The following is a 15,979-nucleotide window of genomic DNA, read 5'->3' on the forward strand; positions in this document are numbered from 1 at the left end:
TTATAGTGTTAGATGCGGTGGACAATGGGGGATGGTCTGGGGATAGTAATTGTGTATAGCTGGAAGGCGGCTCAGTGTAGTGAAGTCAGCAGTACTGGCAAAGTAGGTCCAGCAAGCCCATAGCGTTCAGAAACTATTTTGTTTGGTGGCCAGGATCTCCTCCATTTCGTAGACGTGGCCAAACTGCAAGCCATTCGCGGATACTGGGTGCGTCGTCTGTCTGCCAGTGGCGGGGGATGATTGTGCGCGCAGCATTAATGAGGTGTCTGGGTTGTGATTTGAATGCGCCCATAGGTTTGCCAGGTTCCCAGTGGGGAAGGGAATGCGTAAGTGTGAAAGGAAGTGTGGCTCCTGTAATCTTATAGACAGCCTCATACACCTTTTGCCAGAAGGGTTATACGCGGGGGGGCAGGACCAGAAGATGTGTGTGAGGGGTTGCACAGGTTTTTCCACAAACAAAAACTTTTATTTTTCCTCTTCAGAGCAGTCAAAACTGGAAAGACAAATATATAAGCTTCTTCTCAGCAAAAACTCAAAGTAAAGTCCGTATCTTCGGCACAAATGAGGAAACATTTTTCAGGCTTGGCAAAATCCCTTCCCAGTAATCAGTCCTGAGTCACGGCAACACAGCAGGTCTCAAGCACTAGTCACAGCTGACACCTTTTCTCCTTACTACTCCCACACTCCTCTCTGGAGTTGCAGAGTTTTGAAAACCCTTCCTGTGGCAGGAAGGTTTTCCCTCTGGCCCTTAGAGGGACTACAACCCAAACGGCGGTGAGATATACCTGCCTTCCAGGACCCAGCCTTGATGTCCTCTTTACATAAGATACATTTTTGTTAATAGTTAAGGTACTTGTAAATGTATTTTTAAGGTTTAACTCACTGTAAGGGCCTGTGGAAAGTTGCTAAATTTCTCCCGAATTTGAGATCCTCCTGGATGTGTTGTATTTTAGGGAAGGAGGCTGAGATATCACAATGATGGCACCAGGGCTGTCACTTTAATGAGGGAGGTTATTGGCTCAAGCGGCATCTCTTTGGGTCACGTGGCAGGGGCAGCAGGCAGAGCGGCATGGACGCCCTACTGCACAATGTTTGCAGTGTGCCTGCCGCCCCCTTTGTGGCCATAGCGTTCCCAGGTTGCAAAGAGTCAGGCTGGTAGATGTGTATTGCTTTTACACATCTCCCCTACCCAGCTCTTAGCAACCTGGGACGCTCTGGCTGGTGTCCGCCCAGCTCCTGGCAACCAGGAACGTCACTGGTTGCCCAGGCTTTGTAGATGTGGATCTGCAGAGGGTGGCGTACACCACCACCCCCTAACTTTCCCCCTCCTACCACTGGCAAAATGTCTAGGTAAATCACTGAATATTACTTACTCCATAAAGTAGAATAGGATTGATTTGTAGCCTGAGGCCGATTTGGTTTTGTATGCTGTGGTTAAGGTATTTCACCCCTCCTCGGAGGGACTAATTTCCTCTCCTTTCAAACAATACCCCCAGAAAGGAGAGGAAATTAGTCCCTCCGAAAAACACTCTGCTTCACAGACAGCACAGGGTCATCACAATCGGGGTCAGCTTTAAATTCTGTACATTACAGTATTGTAACATTGACTATATTTGAAAAATATGCTTTCTTCTCTAGAATTACTCTTTAGTTACTTTTGTCTAGAATGTTCTTTGCTCTTCTTGTTTGCACCTAATGATTTCCCTGTACAACAGCTGTCTTCTAACCAGAGCTCATTTAATAGAAATGCATGCATAGTTTATATACAGGACATTTAGACACAGCAGCGAGGCAATAAAAATCTGTTGGTATGCGCAAGAAAACAAGAGTGGTTTTGTGGTTGGATGATTGAAGTAGCAAAGAGAGGCTTCTCCAGTGACCAAGCAAGAACACATTGACCGGCTAAATGAGTAGAACTGCTTAATTGTCTGGCTTCCTAATTAGATTGGAAGTTCTTGTTATTTGTATGAAGGGAGATGCTGGCTATATGATACAAAACTGCAAATATCTGCTTTGGGTACAAATTTAACAGCGATCCTTGGCTCTTAGTTAATAAAACTGTGGTTCTGCGGTCAGAAGACACTGCTACTTAAATTTCACAAGTTGTTACTTTTGAGCTTTAGCTCCAGCGTAGAATTGAAAGTGATCTCTAATAATTCAAAGTGTAACCATATGTGCTTTGCTCATTTATTGCTGACACTTCACTTGATCTTTGTCTTAAACAGTATTAGCTACTTGATTTGATTGCAACTTGATTATAGATCGATGTCATATTTAGTGTGATTTAGCTATTTGTGCATTTTCATCTTTTTTCAGGAATCCGCATGCTAGATGGGGACGTGACGGATGTCGTTGAAGCGAAGTCCCTCGGCATCCGGCCTGACTACATTGACATTTACAGTGCAAGCTGGGGCCCTGATGATGATGGGAAGACTGTGGATGGCCCTGGACCTTTGGCCAAAAAAGCCTTTGAAGAAGGCATTAAGAAGGTAATTCACTTGGCTTCATTTATGTTCTGGCTTGGTTTTTGTTCAAGCAGAAAAGTGAATCTGTGATATCTTTATCTTTCGGTCACTTGAGTACTTTGCATTTGAAGATTTGTTAGTTTTCTTCAAGATTAAAGCTGAGCTCTACACACAAATTATGGCAGGATGCATTATAAAATGGTATGCTAAATACTTGTGTAGCGGACCCCCCTTAAGGAGCCACAGAAAATAGTAGAACCATCCATCATTGCCATGTCTAGGGTTATCCAGATTCAAACTAACCACTTACCACCCTCTATGGTGAGTGATAAAAGCAAGGTCCAGACTATAGATATGATGCTAAGGAATTTTATTAATGAACTTTAGGGAGAGAGGTTGATAGTCAGGATCTACCAGGCTGGTGTAGACTCCTTTGAATGGTATGATAGAGAAACTGCATCCATCACAGACTAGGAGTCAGACATGGCTGTCTGTTAGAAGAGCACTTGGCAAAGCAGCACTTGAATCAGGAATCATTAGTCATCCTCATGTTTGGTTTCAGTATTAGCCACTGGACCTCAAAGACCCTATCTCCTCTCCCAGCATGCACCACTGGCCATCAACCTCCTAGTGATTGGCTATGGAAACATACAACTCATAACAGTCTCATTGGTGGTTCTGCCCTGTGGCCAGGGTACGCCGAGCAGCAGGCAGATGCAAAAGATGACAGACTAATTAGGGCAAACAATATGAGCATGGACTACATATCAGCATCAGGCTGCTTACAATCTGACGATACTAAATTTACTAAGCACTCCCCCTTAGAGGGTGCTACACTTGCTTGTCATTGTTAAACGTGGCTCCTATGTTTTGTTTTATGCATCAGCATTCAAGTACCTTAACTATTACCAAAAATATTTTTTATTTGTGCATCACTCAGCTGGAGATCTTCAAATCCTCCCTGAATCTGCACCTTCCTTCTGGAGGGTGGATACTTTTGTTCCCCATGGTTCCAGTGTGCGTTGCAAAGGAGCCACCGCTCCAAGCTCGCTCATGTGATGGACTACAAATCTCAGTACAAGTTCGTAAACTAAAAGTGAGATTATATTTAATCTCGGGAATGAGCTTGGAGCGGTGACTACTTTACATCACACACAGGGACCATGGGGAACACAAGTAGCCCCCCTCCAGAAGGAAGGACAGTGTCCGTACCAGTTCAGAGATGATTTGAGAATCTACAGCCGAGTGATACACAAATAAAATACATTTAATGCATTAATAAGTTTGAACATAAAGTTTAGCCCTACCCCCTGATTCTTCCTAAATCTGCTTGGTATTGGGTTTTAAAAAGGCAAATTGAAGTGAGCCTGAACTTTTCCTTAGGAAAGAACATTAATTTCTATGTGTTAAATACTTTGCAAGGAATTGGCAAACTTCATTACAGACCTTTATCTATTACTCTTGCCTATTGCTTTTTTGTAGTACACTCCCTGCATTCCAATTATTTCCTTTTTCTGGGCGATATATACATTTTTTTTTTTTTTTTTTTTTTTTTTTTCTTACTCATTAAATTTTGTGGGGGGTTTTTTTTTTTTACTTTGCTACTCATTAAAGTTAGTGAGTGGCCATTTTAATGTAATGACAATATATACAGCATTAGCATTTCATGGAACGATTTTACTTTTTTTTGAAGTTGATCAGTGGTGGTAGTGCTATTGAATACTTAGTGGGTAATTACCCTCTTAGCCCCCCCCCCTCTCAGCAGCTTACTTTCCAGCTTTACAGACAAGGTTAATATTTAGGCACAGAGTAAGCTTGTAATGTTGGATAACAGAGGCAGCTTTTCCTAGATTTGTAGTTTTAATTTTCTTTTTTTCAGCCCTTAGTGGATTTAAAGTCACCGCATAGTATGACCATCGTCCTATAAAGCTATCTAAGAAATTAACCATGTGACTATATTTTAGTCCAGGTATTATTTTGAGTAAAACCAGAAAAAGTTCTATATAAAAGGGGTGATCGTAGCGGAGGATTGTTTCTTAGGGTTCTAAAGTTTGCTGTGCCTATATGCTCCATTGTGGACAGTCCAACCCTGACTGTAGGTGCTCCGGAACAAGCCAATCTGGTTCTTATTGATAGGTTAAAGTGATATTAAATTGAAAAGGGCTTTTAGGCTATTTCAAATAATGAAATCTCTTACAATGGATGCTACTTCTTGATGGCTAAAAATGTTAGCTTCCTGTAGAATCATCTGGTCCCCTCAACACTGGTCCTGTTTACGGTGGCTCCTTTCCATTGTAGGATCCTGTGGAGCTATCCTTGTGTGTCTCCACAGACACAGCAAGGCAAGCCACATCCCTGCTCCCTTCTGCCTTCTCAAAGCTAGTCGATGGACAGCTGCCTGGAGACTGCTCTCCCTTGTGATCTGAGCTCGGAGAGTAGAAGCAGAAACAAGATGACTAAGTGTTTGGACAACAATGTAAATTCAATACTTTGCTGGGCGGTGTATATTTGTATGATCTGGATTCATTACTGAAAAAAAAAAAATTTGAGCGTTTAATACATTGATGTTTATTTACCTCCATATCTCATCTATTCACTGCCTAATTTACAATTTCACGTTTTTATTGTCCTCCTATACATATTCAGGAAATGCATTGCCCTCTGTGTGTTCTCCAATGTGATTTCATTATGAAATATATTTTAAATAGTTGGCCAAAAAAGTTTAAGGACTGTCGGCATTTGTCAGCCTAGTGTTACATATTGGCTGCGTTTTAGATGCAAAACGCACATTTATAATTGTGTGCAGCAAGAGTCCCAGTTTGCTTGTCTTCTGTTTCTGTTGTGGTATGATGTAATGAAACCAGATTTTCTATTACACGGGTCCTTGTGGTAAGGGTGTGGGTGCAGCTGACAATTTAGACACATGCTCTGTAAATGTGATAAGGCACGAAGGGGAGGTGCCCGTGCTGGCTACAAGCCTAAATATGAGAGAAGTCATCAGAATATTCCCTTAAGTTTATTTCTCGGAGGAGAACACAGTCACAGCTGTGTGAGACTAGTATATGTCCAGCATTGTCCTGGCTCACAGCTACTGGAGCTCGATGTTTCCACATGTGCATCCTTTGCTAATGACTCTGCTAGAGAGACTATGGATAACTTGTAAAGCATAACAAATATTTGTGGATGAATACATAGTTACTACTGTACTGAACAATTTGTAGTGAATCAACCTCCTAATTAGCCACTGGGAACTGTACAGAGATGCCAACGCAAAGAAATCTGAAAATGAATGGGAACAGTTCACTGAAAAAGGAAAGCAGGCTCTACATTTTTTCCAACGCAGTACTGGTGTGAACTGGTAACAAATGTTAACACAAGGCAAAACCAATACCTTTTTATATCGCTTGGTGTAAAAATCAAACTAAAAAAACTCAACAGATGTCGATGCACTATGCAAACTCAAGTTAATGTACCTCTGTTGACTTTTTAGCTCCCATTTTGGTGTGAATGCACCCTCAAGGAAAAGTCACATCCACGCCCTACATGTTTTGTCCTCTGACGCAGGAGCAGCTCATGAGAAACAAAGCCATGTTTCAAGGATTATTGTTTTGGGTTCCTGTTTATATGGCACATGTCATATTAATTTTAAGTCATGTCTTCTAATGTAGCATGTTTTTTTGTTTTTGTAATACCTTTTAAGAGAGGTTCCAAACAAGTGAAAACCATTTGTAGCCTGTTATTGCTAGCCAGCAAACACTGCAATGTGAAGGTTCATGCAGTTTCTTTATTCTCTGTAATCCATTGCAGCCACACAACTCCCCTACATGTCAGTAGGGCAGTTCTTTTTCCTAAATTTATGCTGGGTAACTTGCCATTGTGTTTTGATGCATCACCATTCAGGTTTATCACTACAATTTAGCATGTGAATAAAATGGATATCTGTGGTGGATGTTTTTTTGGAAATGTTACTTCTGCATTGGTAAACAAACGGGGCTCCTAAATATCCAGACTAGTGCCTAGAGAGGGGGCTCCACTAATGACCTGTATCTACATGATAAACTGAAGCCTTAAGCAGATAGGCTGTGTTTCTTGTGGTCATTTTAAAGTTCAGCCTTTATTATTTAGGATTTTAAAAAATCACTATAAAGGTAGCCACTTCTAGGTACTTGGCAGGTTATGGTATATATTTTAAAATTGGTGTTATGTTTAATACAAATTACTGAATTTTTGTTTATGGTCATTTTGCCCTTCAGGTTCAGACATTTTGTGCCTCTGATAGGGACTTTTGCAGTAATTTCTGCATTATGTAGTATACAAACAGACCGCACTATCCAGAGAATTCCAATACTACAGACTTTATTGAAATTCACAGCAAATCCAGTGTAACAGTGGATAAAGGTGTATAAAACAGCAAATACCAGCACCGCCTAGCCCCAAAACAGCTACAAACTCTTACGTGTTTCACCTGTAGGCTTATTCATAGAGGTAACAAATACAGACCAGTATTTCACTTAAGTATTTGCGGTCTTATACACCTTTATCCACTGTTATACTGGATTTGCTGTGAATTTCAATAAAGTCTGTAGTATTGGAATTTTCTGGATAGTGTGGTCTGTTCGCATACTACTACATTCCAAGGTGGAGACACTCCTATTAGACCAGCACCTGAGGAGTCCTGATGGCGGCTAAGAAATTGGAGCGGTGAGATTTCCTTTACAATTTTCTGCATTACGTTACTCATTTTTCAGGGGGCATGCATCATGTGAGACATAAGACTGTTCAAAGTTCTAAGCTATGCTTTAAGTAGACCAGTAAATGGTTTTAAAAGCTCTATTGGTTTTTGGTTTTAGGGGCGTAAAGGGCTTGGCTCAATTTATGTCTGGGCATCAGGTAACGGTGGTAGAGAAGGAGATTACTGCTCCTGTGATGGATATACCAACAGCGTCTACACCATCTCCATAAGCAGCACCACAGAGAATGGTTACAAGCCTTGGTACCTGGAAGAGTGTGCCTCCACCCTTTCTACAACATACAGCAGCGGAGCCTTCTACGAGAGGAAGATAGTAAGTACGCTGACTGTGCTAATGCTTAATGAGGGTTCTTGGCAGTTTTAGCAATGTTTATGGTTGGGGTATGTTGGGTTATCCTCTGAAGGGTTATCTATTAGATCTTTTCTATTACATGCCTAAAATGCAGACATGTTTTTCACCCAGATTTTGGATTGTCATGATTGTCATGATTGTCTTTATGTTGAATGTATGCTACCCAGTGCTCATAGCAGTACACGAACAGTACCTGCTTGGCTGTCCAAATGCTGTATTATATATACACTTGGAGATAAGTAGTAACTTCTTTCCTGGGTGATCTCACTGCTAATATGCAATACTTAGTCTAGTATTGGTCTTGTATCTATCCTTTAGATATATTTTGAATATTCTGTGCTCACGCAAGCTGACAAAGGTTGAAAAGATTTGTTCGGTATGTTCTCATGACTTAGCAGTGTAACAAATAAAAATAAATGCAATGAAGATTGCTGCACAATATTGAGTCAAATTTTTTTAACACACTAATGCTGCTTAAAGCTTAAGTTGTATAAATCATGTCCTTTTCTCTTTCGTTCATTAAAGGACACAGTAAAGAACGCTATATCTTGACCACTGCGTTATACTGCCACCCATTTGCCAACAGTGGTCAAGATCTAGCAATCTTTGCTGTGTCCTTCATTGAACACAGAGAAAAGGATTTTGTGGTGAGTACAAAAGTCCAATTTTTATTTACACATATTTGACTTTATGCAGGCATCTCATTATCTCGGGTTGTTTCTGGATGCTGGGTAAATGGAACCAGAGCAGTGTGTAACTGGGACCTTACAGGAACAGGTCTTACACTGTATTTAGATTTTTTTTATTTAGCAAGGCATTTAGATATGTTCTGTTTTGCATTTACAGATTTGTCGTATTGATTTATGCTTACTGCTTTGTCAAACCCTTACATGAATTCTGTGTAGTGCTGGCTAAGTTCTATGCTGTTTTTGCTGTAAGGAAAAAAAAAGGTTCATGTACGTATACTGTAAAACGGCCTTCTGCCTTAGAATGGTAACAGTTCAATTTTGGCTAATTACTGTGGTTGCTAAAGGAATGTCTTCAGTCTTCTGCCTTAGAACTCTTATTAGCTTTGGTTTCATTGCTGAGCAGAGTTTTACCTCTGTACAGTTCTTTGTTTTCAAAGCCTTCCAGGTTCTCCAATCTAAATTTCCTGGTTGGCAGCAATGGGTAATATCTGTATATTGTTTTTAAATGTCTGATGAATCAAATGCATCATTTTAAAGAAGAGTATTGTTTTGTTCACTCCCTGTAGTAATACTAGAGGGTCTTGCCCACAATCCTTTGTCCTACAACTATTTACACTGCTAGGGGGGGGGAGGTGGCCTCAAATCTGTTTATCAAGAAATACTATGCATTTCAGATTTTAGTAGGTCTGCTACCAGGTTTCTTTGGACAGGAGCTCTACTACCAGGGTTTCCTGGGCAGGAGCTTCTCTACCAGGTTATTCCGTGCAGAGGTTTCCATGTCATACTGGACCTCAAGTACCAGATTCTTTAGTGCAGGAACTGTCAGATTTCCCAGTGCCGGAGCTACACTACCAGGTTTTCTTGGAGTGGAGACTCGCTATCAGGTCTTTCTCGACAAAAGTTCCAGTACAAGGTTTTCTGGAGCAGGGGCTCCAGTGCCAGGTCTTCCGGGGCAGGGGCTCAAGTGCCAGGTCTTACGGGGCAGATGCTCCAGTGCCAGATCTTCTGGGCACAACTGTGCTGTTTTTAAAATCTGGTAGCCTGGGAACTGTAGTGTGCAGCCCTAAACCAGGTAACTTATTTGATACCTAAAAGAAAGAAGGAATGAGACTGGCAAATATCTGCAAAGCTCTTCATTTTAAAACATAATAAAGATGTCAGCAACTTGTCTAAATATTTGCTTCAGCATGCAAAAAACATTTTCCAAATTGAAATGTTTTTCTGCTTTTACAAAAATAGATGTTATAATTGAATGTGATTGATCATGACTTAACATCGTATCTAAAGCTAAATACTAGCCTGTAAACTGAATAAATATTGGCACAGCATTGAATTAGCATCTGGAAACTATCTTTAAAAAAATGCTGTTTTGAAAAAAACTATAAAATTTTATTGAACATTTCTACCCAAGAGCTCCAAATGCTAACCTAGCTCTCTGCATGAGCCAAGTTTCAATGCTAGAGGCCTCATCGGTGCTCACTATGCCATTAGCTCATTTAATGGCCTCTGCAATGTAATCCTGCAGGATTCATAAATTGTTCCAGCTTGGCCCTCCTGTCACTCCTTCTGTCGTGATACGCGTTTCCAAGTGTGCTTTATTCGGTTTTAAACACTTAGGAATAAAAATATATTTATCAGGTGAACCCAGTCTTGAAAAGGTTATCCAGTTTAATTGAAAACTTGACCTGTATCCTATGCAGTAAATGGGTGAACATGTGCACTAGTATTTAAATGGCTAAAATAATGTTTGGGGTTTTTTTCTTTTTATGTTGAACTAATTCCAATTTAGTGGCTGACCAGTTTTTTTTTCCATGTCAGTGTCTGGTTATCAAATGTTTGTGTAATCCAGTTCTCTCCAACAGTTACATTCTTAGGTGGACCTGCAATTCAAAGCAATCCTTTTGGTGCTTGAAATGCAAGAAAAAAAACTTTAATTTATGTATACTGATGGGTCTGATTTATAAAAACTGTGCTATGGCAAAAGTTTAACTGGGCTGCTTCCTAAATGTAAACATTTCTTGCACTTCTCTTTTCTTCTTGCCTTTCTGAACCCGCTTTTCTTGTTTTTGGTTCTTTTATCTTAAAATGCACATATTTGTATTTTTGTTGTTGTTTTGTTTCAGCTCTGTTGCTCCTTAAGAGAGCTCTAGCTTTGTCAAAAGTTAGCAAAAATATAATAGATGAAAACACAGAAAATTGAATACTGGCACAGTTCTCATCAAGCATCTTGTGTAAAGTTTCTAATTTAACTGCCCACAAATGTCCATGTATATTAATGGAGCGATATTGAGGATTGCTGATGTAATTTCAGATGTAACATTTTTGGAGTCTATTTTTCACCTTCTGAACTGGTTGGACTGTACATTTTTCAGGACATTAATGTTACGTGATGTGAAATACTGTAATCTAGTGGAAGTTTCTTTAAATGTACTTAACAGGGGTGTGGAAATTTTTGAAAAAACTACTTGTCCAAGGACTAAAGCGGGGGCCGAATCTACTTGTCCCTCATGACAATCTACTTGTCCTGATACAAAAAAAATTATATTAACCAAAACCGTATTTAGCGGTGCTAAGAAGCGCTTCTCATTGGTCAGTGCTGTCAGGTGACTGCGCTGACCAACGAGTGCTTGAAATTTGCAAGCGAAATTCAGAATACATGGAACAGTTACAGATAGTACACCTGTACTGGTGGAAGGGAAGGACCGTTTGCTGAAAGGTAAGTATAGTGGGAGGGAGATTTGTGCGGGTAATTCCATTTTCCCAAATTACTTGTGAAAGTGAATTTACCCTTTAGGGTTGGTGCAGACTTGGGGACGTGCGATCGTGTGTGGTTGCATACAGCGGTTGCATCCACATGTATGGGGTTACATCTGCGTGACAATCGCTGAAAAAAAAAGGTAACTGTACCTATTTTCACAACATGCACCGCGCAGTGTTTTCAACTATGATTGTGTGTGATCGGGCGGTATTGCAGCAGGTAAATGCGCAATCTGCTTGGCATTACTGGGGGGCCATTAGAAAATAATGGCACTGACAGCACGATCGGCGGTGGTGTGCGATTCCGTGACCACCCAGCCATCCGCTCAATTTTGTGCACAATGACCGGGCAGTCACGGATCGCACACCACTGCCGATTGTGCTGCCAGTGCCATTATTTTCTAATGGCACCTAGTTGTGCCAGGCAGATTGCGCATTTTCCTACTGCAATACAGCCCTGCCCGTGCGGTTGCACACGATCGCAGTTGAAAACATTGCGCGTTTATTCGCATGCAGATGGGGGCAGCGGGGCTGGTTTTCATTTTTTCAATTCTTATTTACTTTGTAAAAAAATTTCATTTGTTTTTTATTTTTACTTTATTGCCTTTTTCATTTTTTTAATTTTTATTTAGTTACATTTTTAATATGTTTTCCTTTTAACTATTTTTTTAAAACTTAACTGTATTGCTATCACACAGGGATTAACAATCCCCTGTATGATAGCATTTGGAGGTGACAGGTACTCTTTATTGAACCTGTCACCTCCAACACAGGTGTTCTAGCACAACACTGTTGCTAGAACTCCTGCGAGTCTGACAGGAACGAGCAGCGGCCGCGGAGGACAGAGGCTATGGGAGGTGATAGAGCCTGTCACTACTCCACGCCCCTGCTCTGTCCCCGCCCCCCGCGCTCAACGCTTCACGCTCTGTCCCCGCTCTTAACGCTTCACACGATTCACCCTCTGTCCCCGCCCCACGCTCTCAGCGCTCCACGTTCCGTCCCCGCCCATCCGCTCTCGGCGCTCCACGTCCCCCGCTCGAAGCGCTGCTCTCGGCGCTCATTTTAGGGAAAGAAAACCAGCCCTGCTATTTGTCCGTAGCAGGGCTAAGACAGCGAAAAAAGCACTTGCCCAGCGCCCGGAGCTACATGTCCCGGGCGTCGGGCGATACGAATTCCACACCCCTGCTTAAACTAATAAGAATTCTAAACACATGGAGAAGGGGCCTTGCAGCTTAGGGGGAGGGGGGGGCCTTGAAGGGTCGATCTTGAGTTCCAAACCTGTCACAGCTACTTGTGCAATACAGTATATTACAGTTGTGTAATGATCAGACACTCGGAGGGGAGGCTGCAGAAAGGTATCTGTGCTCTAACCGTGGATGACCCAGGTAATCAAACTTCCCTGACATTCTGGTAATGATGTGGGGGAAGAATGTCCCTGGCTGACGGCACCTTAGAAAGTTAATTATTTGACTTTCCTCTCTAAATAGTTTACTAATCCTGGCAAATCAATGCCAATGACTAATGAGCTTTATATTGAAGGGCTGTTGATATGCTATACAAATATGTATTAAAGCTTCCATAATTTTTTAAAGCAAGACTTTGGCAATGCAATTACTTTTTATGAAGCTTAAGCCTTCTATTTTTATTGGTTACATTTTCCGAGGCTTTAGGGCTCAATCATACCGCAGGCTCAATGCAAGGGCACATAGAAAACAACTTTTTGTAATTGTGAAAAAGGCAGCATGTTGACATTTTCACGCAGTGCATGTTACCGCAGTGGGTCACAACACACTGCAGTGCATAGAGTTGAATGAAGTGCAATTTCTTGATACTTCAAAAGAAACACATGCATCTCACACGTTATGGCATGAGGGCTGTTAATGACCCTACAAGGACTGTTAGCATTGCTGGACAGGAAGTCAGCCATATTTGTATTTTGCACCACATGTAGTCACCTTGATGAACTTTTTTCACTGTGTGTGTATCTGTATATGTGTGTGCTCACACGTATGTATACGTGTGTGTGGAAAAGTATGAGTATCTTGATACACTCCTTACCAGATTTCTTGAAAAATAGTAAGAATGGGTGCTTGCAGTGACCACGGACGTGCCGTAACAAAATACGAAATAGTAAAAGATGTCACCTTTACTATTTCCCCGCAGGGTCCCCGTCATTAGGTTCAGATTCTGAGCCTGATGACGGGGACCCTGCGAGGCCCGAAAGTACTTGCTATTGGATGGAATTGTCTGTCATTAAAATGGACATTTGCTGAATTTAACAGCTTGGTGTGCTGGTGACATCCTTTACTATTTCGTGTGTGTGTGCGCGCGCATGTGTGGTGAAAGTTTATTACGGTGACTACATATTATTGTGGGGGGAATATAAAATATATATAGATCTATATTCACGCTTAGAGATGTTAAGTTTTATATAGTGGGTTGGCCAATCACTGCTCGAATATTAGCCGAGTCCTACTTTAGCCAAAATTTGTGCTCTGGGTGGCCCTGCCTGTAACCACTCCATTCAACAAGTCAATTTTTCAATCGCAGTCACTTTTCCGGTATTCTCACAACTGTAGAAATTGACTGTCAGAATACAAAAGCCCTGCAGGAAAGATTCCCCCATTCATGTTGTATAGCATTGATGTGGGAATTTAATTTAGCAAATTTTACTGGTCCTTTAACCATGCATAAGATTATGCAAGACTAGTACTCTAAAACTACTCAGTGCCATATTCATCAGCCTAATTTGCATACCTTGCATAGTTATCTTTATGACTTTGGATGAATTCTGTTATATCTGCCGTCCGTCTTTTGCATTATTCTTGAATCACTGGGTTAGCTTGTGGGGATATAATGTGCTAGAGAGCCAGTAGGTTAACTCTGTATAAATAATAGCTAATATCACTCATGGATGGTGCACCATCTAACCTGAGCATAGATCTGCTCTGAGGCTGCTGAACGTGAAACTTTCCAACAAATTAATGCCGGGTCACCAACATGATATGATTCTCATCTGAGGAAGCGATGTAGGAATGATTCTTCCTGCAATCTGCGGCAATGAGGCAGAGGCCACATGGTGACATTAGGAACAAGACAAGAAGCTTCTCATTTTATTCTTTTACCACTCAATTAACAACTTGCAAAAGTTTCCCTTTCCAATCCATCGCTGTGCCCCGCGCTGGACTGACATCGAATTACCCACTCACTCATTTGAAAGCATTTTCACGGCTGTTCTAGATATTTGCATTTAAATATTAAAGGATGGTTTTCTCCAGGCGCTCTGCTTCACTAATTGGCTGGAAGGATGCAGAGAGCTGGCGATAATTAATGCACCTGGTATTTCAGGTTCAGACCTTACTTCTGCGAAGTATGTATTTATGACTTGATAAATTATCAAAGTGTCTACCCTCTAACTGTGCTACATATATAACCGCATTAAGGAGTAGAAAGCACTCAGCCATTTAATGCTGCTTTTTTTTTTTTTTTACTTCTTTCTCCATTCCAATTGACGAGTTTAATAGTTTTTACAGCGAAGCAGAATAGCAAATAGTTGAAAGATTTTTACTGTCAAACTTGGGCTCTAATTGCATACTTAATATGCAACATGATCCAGTTTATTTTATAAGGCACCCGGAGAGGAAAACCTCAGCAGGAGTTCCAAACTAACCTGAGCAACCTTATAAATCTTTAATGAAACAAGAGCAGCATTTTGTAAACTCCTTTGAAATGCGCTAAATGTAACTCTCTGAAGTTGGTGTTTCACGGACTAGGAGCTTTCAGACTCGGAGATATGCTTAGAGATGCCACTTAATTTATAAAAGATGCATACAGTGTGACTGCGGAGCGCGCGCTACATTGCTGCACAGACAGGTGCAGCCATTTAGTTTGTATTAATCACAGATGTACTATAATGGGTGTGGGGGATCTAAATTATCGATGATCTTTACACTGCTTTAGCTAGCTAGGCTTAATGGGATATGTAGTTAAGCCGAAGCTGTAATTATAAGTCTGTGTGTGTAAATTAACATTTATTTTCTTTTTTAATTAAAAGAACTTGAAAGCTTCGCTTGAGCATCAAAAAATACAGACATGTTTTATTAAATAGAATATATATATGTATATCTACCTCTACACATACTTTTTAATTTTTTTGTCTTTTAATAAAACGAGAAGTCTTTGATTGAGCGTGCATGCTCACCTTGCTGTCATTCTGACCCTTTTTCTTTCAATACATCGAGTCACTAACCCAGAACAAGTATGCACATAAGGACTGGTGACATCCTGATACGTACTTGTTCTGGGTCAGTTATTTAAAGGGTATCTATGGTCAAAAACTAAAAATCACAATTTCTATATTGAATTTCCAGAAGTTCTCACTCCTAATAAACAGATCCATCTAGAACTTTGTAAATTGACTTATTGAAGATGTCCATTGGATGTACTTCCTCACTGCACTGACACCACTTCACTTAGCCCTGTGAAGATGCACTACTTTGTGTCACTACGCTCACATAGCCTGCCTTCTGAACTACAACTAAACATCTGAACAATGTAACATTAAAGAGGAACTCCAGGAATTGTAAAGCCTAAACCTTTCAAGGGTTAACTGCTCACTTTTGTCTATGGGCTAAAGTAAAGAAAATATGCTGATCCTCAGTCTTGTCCGGCTGCTAGACTGGTCCCCAGTTTAATTGAGGGCCCAGTTACACCATAGTGTTCCAGTGCGTTCAGCCACTGGAATGGAACCCGGCCCGCTCACTTTGTTATGGGGCGTGGCGGTGCATTGAAGTCAATGACACCGCAGCCACGACTGCCACCCGCAGTGCGATCGCCGGCACCCGAACGAGTTGCACATTAGTGCCTGCATTCCGGCCCAGTGCGATCTGCATAAAATGCTACATGTATTTTTTTGCAGATCGCACTGGACCGGAACGCAGGCACTAATGAACCACGCGTTTAGGTG

General features: G+C 41.1%; 1 protein-coding gene across 5 annotated transcripts in view; it reads left to right on the plus strand.

The window, feature by feature from the left end:
* The window catches only part of PCSK6 (proprotein convertase subtilisin/kexin type 6), a 157,582-nt gene that overhangs the window by 85,039 nt on the left and 56,564 nt on the right, over nt 1-15,979 (plus strand). For all 5 annotated transcript variants that reach the window (XR_001941756.1, XM_018566763.1, XM_018566762.1 and 2 more), the window contains exons 7-8: nt 2,317-2,489; nt 7,316-7,528. Coding sequence is in view for 4 of the 5 variants with exons in the window: in XM_018566763.1 (XP_018422265.1) it covers nt 2,317-2,489; nt 7,316-7,528 (386 nt within the window). In the remaining variant the exon portion in view is untranslated. The remainder of the gene's footprint in view (nt 1-2,316; nt 2,490-7,315; nt 7,529-15,979) is intronic.

This window comes from Nanorana parkeri, unplaced genomic scaffold (genome assembly GCF_000935625.1).
Source record: "Nanorana parkeri isolate BGI_ZX_2015 unplaced genomic scaffold, ASM93562v1 scaffold973, whole genome shotgun sequence".
NCBI lineage: Eukaryota > Metazoa > Chordata > Amphibia > Anura > Dicroglossidae > Nanorana > Nanorana parkeri.